Source organism: Aspergillus multicolor (assembly GCF_047715735.1).
Source record: "Aspergillus multicolor strain CBS 133.54 unplaced genomic scaffold BDW74scaffold_3, whole genome shotgun sequence".
Classification (NCBI taxonomy): domain Eukaryota; kingdom Fungi; phylum Ascomycota; class Eurotiomycetes; order Eurotiales; family Aspergillaceae; genus Aspergillus; species Aspergillus multicolor.
The window spans coordinates 932,718-950,233 of record NW_027395954.1 but is presented as its reverse complement, the minus strand read 5'-3'; the positions used below and the strand labels follow the sequence as shown (position 1 = coordinate 950,233).

General features: G+C 50.6%; 9 protein-coding genes across 9 annotated transcripts; 4 read left to right on the top strand and 5 right to left on the bottom strand.

The window, feature by feature from the left end:
* Positions 1-2: 2 nt before the first annotated feature.
* Positions 3-2,763, bottom strand: BDW74DRAFT_165718 (WD40 repeat domain-containing protein; the record flags this gene model as incomplete). The annotated part of the gene is made up of 2 exons (XM_073726457.1): positions 3-1,660; positions 1,929-2,763. 2 exons carry the CDS (start codon positions 2,761-2,763, stop codon positions 3-5), a joined length of 2,493 nt encoding a protein of 830 aa, XP_073587791.1.
* A 441-nt stretch (positions 2,764-3,204) lies between these two features.
* BDW74DRAFT_145902 (Rab geranylgeranyltransferase BET4) lies at positions 3,205-4,954 on the top strand. The gene is made up of 4 exons (XM_073723252.1): positions 3,205-3,293; positions 3,346-3,453; positions 3,514-4,102; positions 4,187-4,954. The coding sequence occupies exons 1-4, from the start codon at positions 3,285-3,287 to the stop codon at positions 4,558-4,560; spliced, it is 1,080 nt and encodes a 359-aa protein (XP_073587790.1). The 5' UTR covers positions 3,205-3,284; the 3' UTR covers positions 4,561-4,954.
* Positions 4,955-5,018: 64 nt separating this feature from the next.
* On the top strand, positions 5,019-8,351 carry BDW74DRAFT_77049 (putative GTPase activating protein (Gyp5)). The gene is made up of 4 exons (XM_073733673.1): positions 5,019-5,365; positions 5,430-7,028; positions 7,094-8,035; positions 8,092-8,351. Exons 1-4 carry the CDS (start codon positions 5,330-5,332, stop codon positions 8,152-8,154), a joined length of 2,640 nt encoding a protein of 879 aa, XP_073587789.1. The 5' UTR covers positions 5,019-5,329; the 3' UTR covers positions 8,155-8,351.
* A 233-nt stretch (positions 8,352-8,584) lies between these two features.
* On the bottom strand, positions 8,585-8,955 carry BDW74DRAFT_174278 (Dabb family protein; the record flags this gene model as incomplete). Its single annotated transcript, XM_073727996.1, has 2 exons — positions 8,585-8,797; positions 8,854-8,955. The coding sequence occupies 2 exons, from the start codon at positions 8,953-8,955 to the stop codon at positions 8,585-8,587; spliced, it is 315 nt and encodes a 104-aa protein (XP_073587788.1).
* Positions 8,956-9,405: 450 nt separating this feature from the next.
* Positions 9,406-9,996, top strand: BDW74DRAFT_77043 (uncharacterized protein). The gene has a single exon (XM_073733672.1). It carries the CDS (start codon positions 9,440-9,442, stop codon positions 9,902-9,904), a length of 465 nt encoding a protein of 154 aa, XP_073587787.1. The 5' UTR covers positions 9,406-9,439; the 3' UTR covers positions 9,905-9,996.
* A 188-nt stretch (positions 9,997-10,184) lies between these two features.
* On the bottom strand, positions 10,185-10,640 carry BDW74DRAFT_174277 (Ctf8 family protein; the record flags this gene model as incomplete). The annotated part of the gene is made up of 1 exon (XM_073727995.1): positions 10,185-10,640. The coding sequence occupies one exon, from the start codon at positions 10,638-10,640 to the stop codon at positions 10,185-10,187; it is 456 nt and encodes a 151-aa protein (XP_073587786.1).
* A 253-nt stretch (positions 10,641-10,893) lies between these two features.
* BDW74DRAFT_145898 (Cnl2/NKP2 family protein) lies at positions 10,894-12,212 on the bottom strand. The gene has a single exon (XM_073723251.1). It carries the CDS (start codon positions 12,008-12,010, stop codon positions 11,414-11,416), a length of 597 nt encoding a protein of 198 aa, XP_073587785.1. The 5' UTR covers positions 12,011-12,212; the 3' UTR covers positions 10,894-11,413.
* A 158-nt stretch (positions 12,213-12,370) lies between these two features.
* Positions 12,371-14,497, top strand: BDW74DRAFT_145897 (uncharacterized protein). Its single transcript, XM_073723250.1, has 4 exons — positions 12,371-13,009; positions 13,228-13,459; positions 13,560-13,935; positions 13,999-14,497. The coding sequence occupies exons 1-4, from the start codon at positions 12,846-12,848 to the stop codon at positions 14,208-14,210; spliced, it is 984 nt and encodes a 327-aa protein (XP_073587784.1). The 5' UTR covers positions 12,371-12,845; the 3' UTR covers positions 14,211-14,497.
* Positions 14,498-17,499, bottom strand: BDW74DRAFT_145892 (ARMH3 family protein). Its single transcript, XM_073723249.1, has 8 exons — positions 16,971-17,499; positions 16,788-16,910; positions 16,659-16,739; positions 16,453-16,606; positions 16,288-16,400; positions 15,888-16,222; positions 15,427-15,837; positions 14,498-15,357 (listed from the first exon to the last, which is right to left on the bottom strand). Exons 1-8 carry the CDS (start codon positions 17,061-17,063, stop codon positions 14,655-14,657), a joined length of 2,013 nt encoding a protein of 670 aa, XP_073587783.1. The 5' UTR covers positions 17,064-17,499; the 3' UTR covers positions 14,498-14,654.
* Between the last annotated feature and the right edge of the window lie 17 nt (positions 17,500-17,516).

Genomic DNA, 17,516 nt, shown 5'->3' with positions numbered 1-17,516 from the left:
CCCTACCGAATAATCTCGCGCCCCGGATTCTCCAGCCCTTCAAGTCCCTCAAGTATCTCGCTCCCTCCATAAGGGCCGGAAGTCGAGGATTTATGTTTTGTCGACCCACTCCATACTTCATGGAATTTGACGCTTTGGTCACTGGACGCTACAATGATACAACCTTCCTCCACTGTGCGTGAGCACCAAAGACCACCTTCCTTGGCTCTGGGACGCACAACCACACGTCCCATCAGACGCCGAGTCACGCCAGTCCGGTCTTCCCGTGTTAGATTATTTTGGGCTTGCGGATTCGAACTTGAGGGCTCTTCTGGTATGTCTAAACCGTCGACAATATATGTGGGAGGTCGTCCAGGGTAGCTAACAGCGCAGAGTGCACGTCCGCAGTCGACAACAGTATCATTGACAGGCCTATCCCAGCTAGTGCCATGAGGTCCCCAGGGGATTGCTGCAATTTGCTCGCAGCTCGGCCACGCAAAGATGGCGATGCGGAACGGATGTTCGGGTTGCGCAAATCCAAACGTGGCTACTAGCTCTCTTCTTGTCTTGCTCCAGATCAGACTAGTGACTTGAGCGTACACGTTGATGGTCGCCAGGCATGCACCAGACGGAGTGTGAAAAAAGTGAATAGCACGATCATTGGACCCTCCTCCAGTAGCTAGTAAAGATGGCTGCCAAGGAGCAAACGCAATAGCCTTGACGGCCGCAGCATGTATCAACTTGTGCTTTTGACGATTTGACGGGACAAATACAGTTCTATCACCACCCGACACGACTGATCCAGTATGAGTCAATACTGAAGGGAGAGAAGATGACAAAGACCTCGTGCGAGAAGTGGTCCATGTTGGAAGCAGATTGCTCAAAAAATTGCGCTGGTTGAAGAGCCGCCGACTAGCATTCGCAGCGAAGCAAGTAAATGAATTGGGGCAGCTCATGCCTTCAGGGTGGCAGTTTTGGTGTGGCAAGCACGATCTAGAAGAGACTCCAAGTTCACGGGCAGGAATAATGTCGGAGAGTTCAAACAGTAAACATGCATTATCGTTGCCGCCAGTCGCCAGATAGGCCCCATCCGGTGACCATGCAATGCCGCATATTTGCTGCGTATGAGCTGATATTTTAGCGAGCAATGTGACTCGACCATGCCAGCCAAAACGGTCCCTTGCCTCTTCATTTGGCCATTCTACCGAATAGTACCAAATATTACCGAGATCGTCACCCACTGCAAGATCCTCTGCATCCACCTCGGTGTCCTCAAACCTTTCTGAAACTCTTCTCGATTTCGTTTGTTTGAATACGACACATGTAATGGTGCTTGGATGGCTGATCTCGAAGCGCACATCGGAGTCGAAAGTGCTCCACAGGCTCAACATGCCCGACTTTCTACCCACGGCCAAGATACTTTTAGCACCATTCTCGGAAGAAAATGAAAGCGATGTCACGTAATTCGACGAGTCGTGCTCCCCGAGGGGTGGGTGCTGCACGCCAAAGGCCTCTGACCAGAGATAAACGCGGTGCCCAAGTCCAACAGCAAGGGTGCCAGCAATGCTGGAATATGCCAATGTTGAACAGTAGAAGTCGTCGCGCAGCAAAGGAGCATCTAGGGTCCGGAAAGGGAGGCTCGGGATTATAGTATTTTTGCCTTTTCTCAGATTGGCTTCCCCTATTGCTCAATTTGTAGGTCAGTTCATCCATGCTTCTGGTAGAAAAAGGTTGGGTCCGAGGTGCCAGTGCGAAGAAACCCATTGACAGTAATCTTACTAATGCGAAATGTAGATCTCCTGGTGGCTTATATGCTTGAAAAGATATTGGGTACACGTCTATGAAGACACAGCGTGCTGCCTGATAGGCTCCGGAAAAGCAAAGAAGGTGACAGACGAAGAAAACAACACTCATCTCTCCTCTTCAGCGAAGTAACCGTTTAGACTTACATTGACCACGTTCTACCCTCCTCCAGGCGTTGTCTTTCCACACCAATGGCGAGAGTCGTTCGAATGCGGGAGACGAAGGACTAGGCAGAGGGTCAGATATAGACAGGAGGTTGCTATTGCTGAGAACTTTCGACGCAGTATCAATATCCAAGGCAAGGGCAATCCTAGACTCGTATGTTACCCGATCCTCTGTTGAAGAACGAGTTTGCGGTATGAACTTGGCTGCATACATGGGAGCCGTGGTTCCGCTCGCAAGTATGCCTCTAGGACCATCTGGTGATACTGTTGATCGTCTACCTAACGCTGCCGACGTTCCACCAACAGCCCAGATTGCTCCGTTGCTTACTCGTCTGGTACCATCCCTGGTCCCTGTTGAGACCGTCCTTCCGGAGACGGCTGAGTCGTTCACAAGATGAGGTCCAAAACGAGGACTGAAAACACGGCCAGACCTTGATGTGCTCTTTGATCTCCGGACCTTTTTAGGTGTGAACGGATCGTCCCCTGGTGAGCGGCGACGGAAAAGCTTCTCTTCGGGTGACAGCTCTTGAGGGTCCTTTCCCACTCTATATGGTGAAGATGATGCATCTATTGGTTCCCGTGACGGAATGAACCTGTCCGGAGAAGCTGGACTTTTCGAGTCTCGCCGCGGGCCTGCAGGTCGTCGGACTCCTCTCACTTTCCCTCGGCCTCGATCAGATGAAATCTGTTGTTTGATAATGTCAGGGTCAAGCGTAGATGGACCGATGAGATATTCGCAGTCTTCCAATCCGACTTCGCCCGATGTGGCAGTTGACCTAACCGACACCGTCGAGCTGTGCGAGTAAGGATCCGACATTGGGCCTGAGATCTCCGGTGATACGAAACGTTCGATGATGTATCCGATATAGAATGTATTCAGCGCATGGTCAATAAGATAGACCCCAGTTTCAAGTCGTCACCCCAGCGAATGACACGCCCAAGTAGAGTAATAGGAGTTGAATCAGACAAAGGCAGTAGTTATGTACCTGAAGTCAACAATATATCTAAGCGAACGGACCGGGTCAATAAGTTGAATAAATTCACCTGCGGCCAAATATAAAACTATCGACCCACCAAAGACATGCGAGACTCTCAGGCTGTCGAAAAATAGAGCGACAAGAGAGAAAAGGGTTGCTAATTCCATGTCGAGTGGCAGTTGCTTGTATGGCCAGCACGTGATTCGCTTGATCAGGAAGCTGCCTACTTTGCCCGGAGCTCTCCAGCTTCTTCCTGTCACTTTTTAGCATCAACGCCTCCGGACACTGGTCGGACCAGAGTTGGACCCGCAGAAGTGCAAAGTGCAACTGTTCGCATACAAGCAAGTAGCCCGTGGTCAATATGGCTAGTGTAATGGTTCCTACTCAAGTGGATAGAGCCATGGTTAACGGTCGTTCGGCAGCATGGTATTCCCCGCCATAGCTCACTAGAAGCGACCGGCGAAGCTCGTCAGCAGGAGCTCCGCAAAATCGAGTCATATCGTCAACTAGAGCATGCTGTGAGAGAGGAGGTAGACAAAAAATGTCAATGACGCCGGTGTGAGGCACAGCCCGCTAACCAAGCGGAGCAGATTGCGATTCGCCAATATACGCCGGAGACCTTACAGAAGCTATCCGAACTGCTCAAAAAGAATCCGGAGTACTACACCATGTGGAATTATCGACGCCGAGTGCTTCAACATGAGTTTTCAAGAGCAGTTTCCGAAGGTTCATCGGAGTCCGATATGGGCCGAATCACGACTCTTATCCAAATGGATTTGCAATTTCTGATCCCCCTCCTGCGTAGCTTTCCTAAATGCTATTGGATCTGGAATTATCGGCTGTGGCTTCTCGACGAAGCCAAGCGTCTTCTTCCCAGAATCGCCGCCCGTAAAATATGGCAGCAGGAACTTGCCCTGGTAGGCAAGATGCTCAGTTTGGACAGCCGCAACTTTCATGGTTGGGGCTATCGACGCTTCGTGGTAGAAACCCTGGAAAGTCTTGCTGCCGATGAAGAGAGCGAAAGAAGCCTGGCGGAGACGGAGTTTGACTATGCAAAGAAGATGATCGGCACTAACCTATCCAACTTCTCTGCCTGGCATTATCGTACTAAACTTATCCAACGGTTACTGAGTGAGAAGGCGGCGAGTGACGAAGAACGAAAGCAGATGCTTGACAATGGTATGTAACACCCTCTTGTGCGGATTGAAAAAGCAAGAAAAGTGTCAAGTGAGAACAGCGGTTGATGTGCGTTGCTTTTGACAGAGCTGGATCTTATCCATCGCGCCTTGTGCGATCCATATGATCAGTCATTATGGTTCTACCACCAGAACTTGATGTGTACCTTTGACCCAAGCAAATCAGGTCAGACAATGGCACCGAATTTGACCAAAACAGAGCGGTTAGACTATATCCACCGGGAGATCGAGGAAATCCAGGAGATGTTGGATGGAGCTGAAGACTGCAAGTATCTGTACCAGGCGCTTATAGATTGCACCCTACTGGCCGCGAGGGCGAAACAGACAACGCCGGATGGAGATCAAAAGATGCAGATATCAGCCTGGCTGTCCGAGCTAAAGAAGCTGGATCCTCTGCGAGCAGGACGGTGGCTAGAATTGGAACAGTCGCTCTGCAGCTGAGCTAAGAATTCCTCCCTTGCCTCCACGAGTGGGCCTTAGACAGATAAACTGAGAAGTGGACTCGGCAGGAGGCGCTTCCCTGCCATAATAATCTTATATACTTTCTCCGTGATCTGGCGGACAACAAGGAAGGCTGGATAAAAGCTTGTTTGAACCGAGATCAGGGCGCGTTGGGATCCTCTGGTGCTGGCGCGGGTATGCGAGTGTGCTCCATCTAGGACCAGGGATGCATGTGCCGGCAGTGCTGACCAGGCCGATTTGCGATCCGGGTGTCTGCGAACTATGCCAGGCATACTATGTGTATGTATCATGGAATTTGTATATAGCACAAAGCACAGGATAGGAGAGAAAGAGCAAATACTAGAGCAGCGCCAAGCTTTCCCCAGCTGTGCTAGTAAGGTTAATCGGCCTCAGGAGCACCACCTGGTATTCTTTCTTTCACCAACTCCCTTCCTCTGCATTGCTTATTGCTCATTTTTGTCTGTTTCAGAATCCCTGCTTCTTTTTTCGCGTTAAAATAATTCAACTACCGGCTGGAATTCCGTTGCCCCTCAGCTCTGCCCTCCTCATTCCACCCACCCGCCCCTCAAGCCGCTTCTTTCCCTCTCCCACTCTTTGGTCGGCTTCCTTAGAAACACCTGCTATGGAATAATTATTCACAAAAGCGTCGTCTGTTCTTGCGTCTCGCCGCGCTGCTCTCCTATTGAACCCAGTCGGAATCGAAATCGCGATTGCATCCAGCCCCTGACCCTGGTGGTCAACTCTCAACATGTCTTCCGGACCCGATAACAGAGACTACGAAGGGGTACGTGTGTTGTTTTTGCCTTTGGTATACCGTCAGGAAGACTTACCCATTCTATCTTGCCTAGGACTCATTCCATGACTCCTCGGAAGGCCCAAATGCCAATGATAACCTTACCCTCTCGATTCCTCAGAGCGCTTCCACTCGATCATTAACCGAAAGCCCCCCGAGCGGTACTGCCGCAACGCCGCAGTTTGCAGATGCCCCCCAGCTGCCGCGAACCCCGGATGAGGACCACAAGACTGGCGACGAGTTCCATGAGACCGGCACAGACGGACAGTCTGAGGCCGAGGCAACTCCTCGCAGACAGAAGTTACAAAAGTCCCCATTGTTGACAGCGCATCGCCTCTCCACCTCCTCTCTTGACGAGGTGAACTTGACTGGCACTCAGAACCCGGATGGTCCTCTTGACATATCCGCACCAAACCAGGAGGCCGATATGGGATCCCCGCCCGCATTACCCTCCCGAGACTCTACATCCACGCAAAGCTCTCTTCTTCAAGGTTTATCCGGCAATCTCCCCTCCGTGCCATGGGCCCCCCCACCGCAGAATAAGAACCAGCCCCCCGCTGCACCTCCGCCACCTCCAACTAGGAGAATTACAAGCCCCTTTGCCTGGCTTTCTCGGGCTTCAACGGGAAGCAAGGACGCTGTGCAAACTGGACGACGGAACACTGCCGCTTCCATCTCGACGATTGGTAGCAATCCTGATATTGCGGGCCGATTGCAGGATGCAGAACTGGACGGCTCGAGTGTGGGCTCCAGAAAACCACAGCGAAATAGCCTAAAGGACCAGTTCAAACTGCTGCGGATGCGCGAGGAAGGGCATGGTCCGGAAATTGACGAGGCAAGTGTCGCGTCCGGACGAACATCGGGACGCGCGAGCATCAGCCACTCAGTCACGAGCCCTCCAAGTATTCCGGAGGAAGGGGAGAATGATGCCACGGCTGCGCTTCCAGCAGCTTCACCACTAACACCACCAACCTCAACTGTCAACCCAAATCTGCCGCCAGGGACCGTTTCGGGGGTCTCAGCATCCGCGAGTGATGCCGCTGCGCCTGTGGACTGGGAATTATGGCAGCAACTCGTGAATGATGGTCCACAGGTCCTGAAGGGCAGAAACTCAGAGGAGCTGAATGCTGCTATCAAACGAGGAATTCCGCAGACCATTCGAGGCGTCATCTGGCAGATCCTGGCTGACAGTAGAAATCTGGAACTAGAAGAGGTCTATAGGGAGCTTGTTGCACGAGGTACGGACAAGGAAAAGCCGCGGGCAAATGGCTTGACCAACGGAAGCTTAGAGAAAGACTCAACTACATCTTCGCGTTCTTCTATTCGTTCAGAACGATCTATTTCTGCGGCTCCTCCCAACCATAGTCCTTCTATTAGTCCTTCGCGGGAACAGGACCCTGAGAAGCTCGCCAAAGATCAGGCTGCACACGAAACGGCTAGAAAGCAGAAGGCGAAGGAGGAAGCGGCGGCGCTTCAGAAACTGGAGAAGACCATTCGACGTGACTTAGGAGCACGGACGAGCTACTCGCGTTACTTCGTCTCACAGGGTAATCAGGAGGGCCTTTTCGGTCTATGCAAGGCCTATGCTCTCTACGACGAGGCTGTGGGGTATGCTCAAGGTATGAATTTCATTGTCATGCCGCTCTTGTTCAATGTGAGTACCTCGAGACCCTGCCCCTTAGGTTTTTTTTTCTCAAGGTAACTGATACGATCATATAGATGGACGAGGCCGAGGCCTTCACCCTAATGGTAAAGCTCATGAATCAATACGGTCTGCGGGAAATGTTCATCCAGGACATGCCTGGCTTACACCGCAGTTTATATATCTTTGAACGACTGCTTGAGGATCTTGAGCCCGCCCTCTATTGCCATCTACGGCGGCGGGGAGTCCACCCCCAACTCTACGCTACTCAATGGTTTTTGACCTTGTTTGCTTACCGATTCCCGTTGCAACTTGTACTCCGAATTTACGATCTCATCCTTGAAGAAGGATTGGAGAGTACTATCTTAAAGTTTTCACTTGCGATTATGCGGCGCAACGCCGACGCTCTTCTGGCGATGAAGGATATGGCACCATTGACGACATTTTTGAAGGATCGGCTGTTCGACGTATATATCGATAGACAGCCCACACCATCATCTATTCTCGAATCCGGGTTCTTTGGGTCATCGGGTGCTGCCGACAAAGAAATTTACCGTGCCGACATCATGGTCCATGATGCTTGTGATATTCCTCTAGACCAAGCGACTATAAGCGTGTACACCGCCGAATGGGAAGAAAAAGAACGCGTCGAGAAAGAGCGTGAAGCCGAGTTGAGCCAGCTGAGGCATACAGTCGCTGTGCAGAGTGCTCGCATCCGCGCGTTGGAGGAGCAGAATGAAGCATCTGACAAGGAACATGTTCAGCTTGCTTCAGAAGTTGTCCACTTGAAGGTCGAAAACGAGGAGCTTTCGGACATGAACGATGCACTGAAAATGCAGGTAAAAGAACTCAAGATTGTGGTGGATAAACAGCCCGCGGAAGTCGAACAGAAACTCCAGACAGAAATGGACCGCATCATGCAACGTAATCTTGAGGTTCAAAATGAGAACCGCGCCATGGTGGAACAAATGGCCGAGATGGAAAAGGAGCTTGTGACGGCTAAGCTCAGTTACGCGGAGGTAAGAACACATTCGCGGTCCCGGTTCTCGAAAGCCTTTACTGATTGAGGTTCTAGATACACGAGCAATACGAAGCACAAAAGCAGAAGTGGAACGACATCCGCAAGGCTCTTGATTAATATCATGCATATTCTACACTTTGCGTCTACGAACTTTGGAACCCGCCGATACATCACTTGGCCCGCAGCGCCTCTACTTTTCTCTAATGTACATTCACCTTGCTGATCGGGATATTGGTCTATGGTACTCCTGGATGAGACCTGGACGTTACTGTATCACGCTGATGTTTTATATCCTATTTTACCGCGCTCATGGTAATAGCCCCAGCTTAGCGACGCCCCAGCGTGTCATGAACGCCATGTATTGTTCCTCTCTCATGTTTGGATTTATTCCACCGCCGTTCCCAACGAGCGGGTTCAGAAGGAATACGCAGTGACGGTCACTGTATATCACGAATAGACTTGCTCTACATCATACCAATCAATTATTGACACAAGCCACTCAATCACTAATATGCACAACGTCGTCTGCCCAATGATCATGTCTAACTCAAAGCACACTCTCAAAATACGTCGTCAGAACATCTTCCCTTACTGGCGCCGCAACTGCCTTCAACGCCTTGTGCGCCTCACACTCCGTATCATAATACTTCATGTCCTCCAGCGACGTAAATGTCGTCTTGACCGAGAGATTGTAGCCCTTGTTCCGCGGATCGGGGTAAGACGCTCCGGCTGCCGCAGCGACGATATATGGCTTGCCGTCCTACCAGACACATTTGATTAGTAGGCTGGCTGCAAGTGGGTAGGAAAGATACTCACCTTGACAGCCGTCTTCGCAAGGATCTTGTACTGCTCCAGCACGCGGTCCCGGGCAGCTTCGTCGGGGATGTTGAAGAGGGTGATGCGCTCGATGGGGGCCATTGTTGCGGTGCGGGGTGGTGGGGTTTGGGTTGATGATGTTTTTCGGCTTTGAGAGCGGGCTAGTCTTGGAGGGGAGACTGTGGCTTTAAGGTGAGATATGAAGACAGTGGCTTTAGAGGAAAGTGTAGAGGCACGGATGCAGCTGGATGCGAGGGCGAGGGGCCGCTTTATAGTAAGCCAGGAGATTATCCGCAGCTGGCCTTGTGCGGGGTAGAGAGGATATGGAGCTCATAGGTTATCAATAATATCAATGTATCACGAATCCCATTATTAATGTGGGTTCAGTGTGACACTGCTCCCTACGGACAATGGAGTACAATTCGTGCTCTATGGCTGTCTGGAATTGTTCCGATGTCCCTGTCGGAACGGGTATCGTCGGATGCTGCATGCTCACTAGAGGGGTCCGTAGTATAAACGCACGAGCCTTCTATGTTGTATAGAATTCTTTGAGATATTTGCCTAGTTACACTCAAAAAGGAATGTTATGCATTGCTATTTGGGTGTTGATGAAGATGCAATCGTTGCTAATGTTATTCTTCGAGTGCGGAATAGTCCCAGACATCGGCTTTGTTCCGCCACGGGTATTTGTGTACGTACTCGGCCCGCGCGGAATCCCGGCATCAACCTCGCCCAGGATACAAATATCAGGAGGCGAGCTATCAAGTTCGGTTCTCGAGAGGAACTGCTAGTATATATGATTGATGATTTTCAGTCATGCCATAGGCTCACTCGTCTCTCTGACTGTCGAGACCGGGTATACCGAGGTTCCCCGAACTCATGGTACGGGGTAACATTGTTTGTCGGCCCGGCGGTGCCTGGCCGTGGGTGCTCATTGTTGCATATTGTGACATGTTCCTGGTGCTCGCTAAGCCGTACGGAGCTTGGGAGCATGCCTTTCTGGAGCCAAGTCCTAGATGTGCGAATTGATAGGCAATATTTGTATGGTTGAGGAGCCAGAAAACCAAGACGAGGAGATCAGGTCGCGCTTGAAAACTGCTGCACGGAGAGGTTGTTGCTTGGTTTCTGCCAGAGCCTGCTGACGCGACTGCCGCATCAGGTTCAACCTATGTATACCCCAACAAGAGCATCAATAGCCCAGAGGCCCTGCTTTGACCGGCCCAACTGCACAGTTCATGCGCTCGTTGTATAGTCCACGTTGCCAATCCCAGACTATCATGCGAAATCCTTGTTTTCACCTTAGTACCGTGTTCTTTGACCACCTGCGGCAATCAAGCATCATTAACCGGCTCAGGCCGATTCTTGAACATGAGCTTATACTTCACGATCTCAACGATCTCCAATTGCTTCCCGGCAGCATCCTCTCCGTTCGTCTGACGCCGCCGAATAATAGCAAGGGGTTTGGGCAGCTTCTTGACTTCCCCCGTCATTCTCTGGTACCTCCCAACGTAGAGATAAGCTCTCTTCATCCAGCTCGTATCGTCTTTCGCGTTTTGCGGCGAGTAGTCAGGGAACATGAGCTTGCCGACTGGTGTTTCGTACGTGAGGGAGGGATCGTCAAAATTGAGAGTGTCATTATGGGGTTCGTACGTTTCCGGAGCAGGGAGGTTTATCGTGCCTTGGAGTTCGAGAAGCGCGAGACCAGAGGGGGTTTGGAGGAGTTGGGGGAGTGGATTGTGAGTGTCGTCGTGTGATGATGCGCGAGGGTAGAGGGGGATTGACGGCATGGTTTCTGTGTAGAATTTCGGATTTGTAACTGTTCTGGTAGCAAGTTAGAGATGAGAAGAAAGAGGAACGCCGAGTCGCGAAATGGTTCTTAGCGCGGGTCTCCACAAACGAATTAAAGCTGGGGTCTCGGCGATCAGCACCCAGTATGCATATACCCCGGCTATGGAAAGAGACAAACTTGAATACTACTTGGCTATAAACATATATACGTGGGTGGAAAACATGTATATCATGGTGTTTTAGGTGTTTTGTGTTCTGCGCACTAATATACAGCTAAAAGTGATTATAGACATTGCTAGAACTATTAGGGTACCGGTAGGCGGAATACACCCTGAGACCACCCAAGTATTAGCCTCAAGCCTGCACTAACCATCTTTCTGTCATTCTCAGCGCATTCTTAGAGCTTCATAAATATCTAGCCGGTAAGCTCGTTCTCTGCCTTTGAAACGAGCTAGACGTTGAGTTGGAATTTGTGGTAGAATTTCCTCCAGTTCATCTACTGGACTTAGCAGTGATGTTGGTAGGCACAGATTGCCTCTAGCTGGGAGCGGACGCATTCGAGAATGCATCGAATCAGTAGCGAGCTGATGTGCTGCATGGTTCTGCTATTTCTCGTGTTACCACATCCTCTGCGGTCTCACGATGGTTTATCGAGGGGAAGGGGTTGGGATCGAAACAGACTGACAGGGTTGCTAGCAGTAAGAGCAGTGACGAGAGCGTAAGGTTGTTGCAATAACTCATCTGTGATATGCAACATAGGTGTGAACGCAACCTAAGGGGCGCCGCTTTTACGATAGCACGCATCCTCAAGGTTATCAAGTCCTCGAATTGCCTCGCTAACGACCTCCTCATCAGTTGCTCCCACGGAGCCTTGCATCTTGCCGTATCGCAGATCACTCAAGTCACTAACGGTGGTATTGAGCTCGGACAGGAGGCTGGCCGCCTCTCCGTCCACCCCTGTTACTTCACGCTCGATATCAGCGCAGGCTGCCTCCATCGCCGACAGAAGGCTTGAGACCGAGTGATGCTCGGCAGAGGAAGTTGACGTAGATCCAAATAGTTGAACATCCATGTCCATTTCTCGTTGATCGTTTAAGGTAGAGCCATCGACGCCGGTTTTTGCAATGGACTTTCGAAGTTCTGCCTTCTGACTATTCCCCTGGCGGACTTCTTTGTCAATATTCTCATTGACTATGTCCATGTCTTGCTCTCGAAGCTGCTGTAGCTCACGGTACAGTACCCTGATATGCGGATGAGTCCGCAGACGCTTAGGGAATAACTCTGTAAACTGTCGCAACGACATGACCTGGGGCAACGAAGCAGCTGACAGCAAGAAATTGCTCAGAATGGAGGTCTCTGATGGCGCCATGACTCAGACCAGCCTCAGCCTATCCTTAGGTGCACAATGACAATGTAGTAGAAAGGGCTGTGGGCGGGTGGCTGGGAATCAAGAGAACTCCCCACGACGATGAAAGAAAGGGCTAACACAAGTGAATAGATGATCTCAACACAGGATTGGTCTTTTGTAGTATTTTTTCAGATGAATTGACTTGAAAAAGGAGAATGGCGATGGTTGATGGTCGCAGGAGAGATGTTCCGTGGTCAGGGCCCGCAGAGTTCGCGATTTTCCCTTTTCGTGAGGCACGCGTAAAGTAGTTCTTCCGCTTCCTCTACTCGCTCTCTCTGTCACCACGCTCCCTATATCTTGCCAAACACACGTACTGAAAGATTTGCCTGTCTTACTTGTATCTTGTCCTATCTTGACTGTTGCTGATTACTGTCGCAACAAATTGAGCCCTGTTTGGACCCCAAGTCGAGTCTACGCCGACGCTTACTAGACTATCAGACCTCAGGGTTGGACTCTCACCCTTCGTGGAACAAGTCCAGGCCCTCGCCCTCTTGAACTCGTCGTGTTGCTTCAACGGACGGGCTGATTACGCGCTTTTGTGATACGCGCACGCTCTTTGCTGCATTTTTGGTGTGATCCAGTGCACCGGACCAGGGTCATATCTCCCCGGAACTGGGCAATTAAGTGGCCACCATCGATTCGATTGAGCCCCAGCAGCCTTGCTGACCTCCGTCACATCTCTGCGCTATCAAGCTGGGATCTTGCATCTGCAACTGATTACGCGGCCGGCTTTTGATCCTGGGGCCACCAAACTCTTGACCCTCAAGAATCTGCCTGAAGCCTTATCGCCTGCAAAATGGCGCCAGCTAGCCAGGCCACCTACCAGAAGGACGAGAAAGTTCTCTGTTTCCATCATGAGATTCTCTACGAGGCGAAAATCCTCGATCTTCGACACACGGATGCAGATGATCGAAAGAGCCCGTACGAATATCTAGTCCATTATAAAGGCTGGAAGAACACGTACGTATCATCTATCTCCTAGACTTCCTGGCTAGGAGCTCTGAACTCCACGCGTGCTTGGCCAGCTATGCGTTGTGATGTCTCGCCACAAGGGAGAAAGGTTCGGGTTCCAACACCCCCTAACTTTTCCCGCGTGGCAGCTCGCACTTTGGTGGGGAAAATACCAGCGCGTCCTCCATGAATTTTGACATACCAATACTGATTTCTACGTGAAACAGATGGGATGATTGGGTACTCCAAGATCGCCTGCGTAAATTTACTGAAGAGAATAGAGAGCTGGCGACTACTCTTCGTCGTGAAGCTGAGGCTGCGCTTCGCCAGAAGACCACGAAGCCCTCTGTCAAGAAGAGGGGAGGTTCCGACCGCAGCTCCGCCCGGGGAAGCGAGGAGAGGCAAACGTCTGTTCCTGGCCGAGGGACAAAACGGGCTAGAGATGTCGATGTTGAAAAGGTTTGTTCACCTGCAAAGGATGCCGCTAAGTGAGGGGGCGCGAGGCCACCGGTATCACGCCGGCTATATGCGTTACGTATGCTGACTATCCCCTGATTAGGAGGAAAACTTCTATACTCGGCCATCAGTCAAAATTGTGATGCCCGACAATCTCAAATCGCTTCTTGTCGACGATTGGGAAAATGTCACCAAAAACCAGCAAGTGGTGGCGTTGCCAGCCAAGAGCTCGGTTAATCAGATCTTGGACGACTATCTCAAGGAGGAGAAGCCCAAGCGCACTGGCTCATCCGACTCAGATGTCCTAGAGGAGGTAATCATGGGCGTACGTGATTATTTCGACAAGTCTCTGGATAAGATTCTTCTTTACAGGTTCGAGCGGGAGCAGTATCGCGTCCTCCGCAAAAGATGGGAATCTGAAACTGCAGACAAAGGTCCCCTTGATATCTACGGAGCAGAACACTTGACACGACTTTTTGGTATGGCTCAGAAGCAAAAGTAATCCATGCGTTCCTAGAAGCATTGCTAATCCGGGTTCATAGCTACGATGCCGGAGCTCATTGCGCAGACAAATATGGACCTTCAGTCCACGAATAGGCTCCGCGAGGAGCTTTCAAAATTTACAATCTGGCTGAGCAAGAATTCTGACAACTATTTTGCAACACGGTACATGACCGCAAGCAATGAGTACATTGAGAAATCTCGCGGCGTCCCCAATCCAACTCCTGGAACTGCCACCTCGCGCCTTGTCTGAGCAGAATCATTGTAAGCTTGGCCACAAGCTCGCGGAGGACTTCGTGGCCATTTATTCAGCCTCGCTCGGGCTCTTTATTCATTCTTACGTCTTTTATTCTTCATCTTTTTCTGCTATATCTGTCAGCTCTCCCAACACATGGCGCAGCAAAATCTTCTCGCTTTTTGCACGCATTACTGGAATCAACGAGCTATATTGTATCACTATCTTATTAGAACAGCGAATTCAGGATATGGGAATGCGAACTTCTAATCTCCAGACCACGGGAGAGCCCCGCAAACTGGAGAAACCAAGGTGCTAAAAAGAAGTGAATTTTGACATTTTCTAATCTGGTTCCATCCAACTGAGATCATCAGGGCACATACAGCTATACAACTACCTAGTAACCCTAACATCTGACAGCTCCCTCCGACTAGAAAGCAACAGGATGGGTGAATGACTGTATTACACCACCAGCTGGGTAGCATCATCAACCGCACACCGCGCAGCCCGCTTCAAATCTGGCTTCCAGTCCGTCTCGCGGTATCTCGTCCACGCGCTCAAGCCCTCGGGAGGCTGGATGCTGAGCGTATCATACCCCTGCTTGATGATACGGTGTACCTCACGTGGACTCAAATTCTTCTTCTGAGCGGCAGGAATCGGTACGGGGCTTTGGCTCTGATCACCGTCGGTCTTCGTCGTGGCTTTCTCCGTCTCAATTTCCGCAGCTGCACCCGTGCCTGGGTTGAAGAGGAGCGCGTAAAAATGCGTGGAGACGGAGATGAGCGTTTCGACGGCCGCGACGTGGATGTCCTTATTTGCATCGGGTTTGGAGATGGATGAGGAAGTTGTGGAGGTCTTGAGGGAGTAAACGTCGCGGAATTTGGCGATGATAGGACCTGTCTCGACCAGTTTGTAGAAGAGGTCGTCGTAGGAGGCTGGGTCGGGAAGGAAAGTGTCGCCTGCGGAGACGCAGAAGGCGACCAGGTCAACCAGGGATGTTGTTAGGGTTGTTATGTGCGGGCTCATGGTCAGGTCGGTGACGTAGGTTGTTAGAAAGCGCATGAGCGAGAGCAAAGTGCGCCAGAGCTCGGACCAGTGGTAGGCAAGGCGGATTCTGTTCATGGAGAGGTAGGTGAGGATGCGGAGGAGGATTGCGATTGTGTGGCTGGGAAGAGTTAGATGCGTCTGATAATTGGTAGGCGGATTCTGATGTGTATTCTGATAAAGATCATACCTGTATAGCTGGACATCAAGACGACGTCGGAGATTGTGTGAGATAGCATCGATTAAAATGTCAAAAATAGTGGTCGCCAGAACTCTGTCCCCTGTCACGGGGGGAAGATAGGGCTGCCTTTGCCTACAAAGGCGGACTTTTCGCTTGCTCTCCTCGCTGCATAGCAGCTTGCATGACGTCGAGTCTTCTGAGAGGATACGCAATGTAAAAAGGCTGAGTTCGGCGTAGTGACCAACTCTCGGAGATCGGTATGCGTGTTGCAGGAGATAAGATGTCATAGAGAGAAAGCTCGAGAACGGGGACTCTTCATTATCCTTCTCAGAAGCAGAGTTGATCAAATGGTAACCAAAAAGCTTATTCGCGTTGGTGAAATCGTAGGTTGCTAGCAGAATGACTGCTTGCTGCGCGGGCCTGTTCTCGTTAGCAAACTGAGGTGTAGCACAAGCTTTGGCAGAACATACAAGGCTGCGAACATCTCCTTTGCCTCCTCCGGTGATGGGGGAGTGGGTATCTCCTTCCTACCTGGAGAAAGCACGCCCAGTCCAAAATACATCAGAGTCCCCATGAGGGTCCAGCCCTCGGGAGAATCATCCTGTACCGCCACATAGCCGTTCCTCAAGGCGCCGCATGAGAGGCCGACCCCTTTCACAATCTTCTGGATGCTTGCTTCGTTCACAAAGTCATCGAGTCGTAGTTGGTACGGATTTTGAAACTCAAATTTGTTGTAGTTGGCAAGCAACCCTAAGAGTAGGAAAGGCTCGAAGACTTCCATCGGTGACTCCGACTCATGCACAAGCTTGACGTAGCTCAGTCAGCATGCACACCATTCGAGGGTCAATCTCAAAGCATCGGAGTACCAACCTTCATGATTGAAGGGAATAAATCTCGATGAGTAAAGTACGATACAAGGCTCGTCTTATAAGCTCCACTCGTCATAGCAATTGCCGTCCTAATAGCCTTGAACCGGATGTCATCTGGTATGAGTTAGCTTGCAGCAAAAAAAAATAAACGATGAGGTTTTCTCACTGTTACTTCCGCTGCGGATAATGCTATCCAAAACCGCGACGAAATTGGATATAACCTGATCAACTCTATCGAGACCTGCCAGGACAGTGATGACGTCGGAGCTGGGGTTGGTGTACTTCTTTTTCAGAATACAAGCTAAGAAGACCGTCAAGGTCTACGTCCTCCTTAGAAATCGAGATGCAATCTTCCTTGTTTAGGTCACTTACCTCTAGAGCATAAGCGTTCACTGGACTGGGCCCTGAGGCAGCCTCCCGGATTGCACGAGCAAAGAGTTGTTGAGTGTGGGACTGAAACAATCAGTACTCCATGGCTCCAGCAACAACGGTCATACGGACCTGAAGGTTGAGCGTTTCATCTGGACTGAGAGCCTCAAGGATGGAATTCAACTGGGCTTGATCAGGCGGCAGCAGGAAGAGCTCCCTCCAAAAACCCTCTGAAGGTTCAGCATATTCTGAGCTCTAGGAAATGATTAGCAGGTATCTTTTTTAGAGCTGATTGAGTGGCGGGTGAGTTGGTACTTGAAATAAGTTTTCATAGAGCTGGACAACTTTAGGCTTAAAATAGTCGGGTCTACTTTGCTGCGTTAAGGGGGATTCCATGATGGTAGACATGGTCCACGGCCGGCATTGCAGGAAGGGAATGACGACAATAAGCAGTAGAAACAGCACCGAGGATCCAGAGAATTATCCCGTATTTGATTCCATTCGACTCTATTCACGTTGTTGGCAGATAACAACCGCCGTACAAGTCCTCAGGAACGACCACATGTGACATGGCTTGACCCAGCCTTACGTGTGGCTTGAATCCGGCCCATGTCCAAATAGTAATTATTAGTCATAGAAGGTCACTTGACGTGAGTAGAAGGAAAGTTGATGCCTTAAGGCACCTAAGCATTATTCATCCTATTCAGATGCAAGACTCACAAATGCACAAAGGCTCTGAATGACGCCCAGTAAGAAGGAATCAATAAAAGGATCAAGTCTCACTTGGTTCCAAGTGTCATGATTATAAAGTTGATTGTCATCAGCCCGATTCTCAGGAGACAGAGCGGAGAGTGGCGCCAT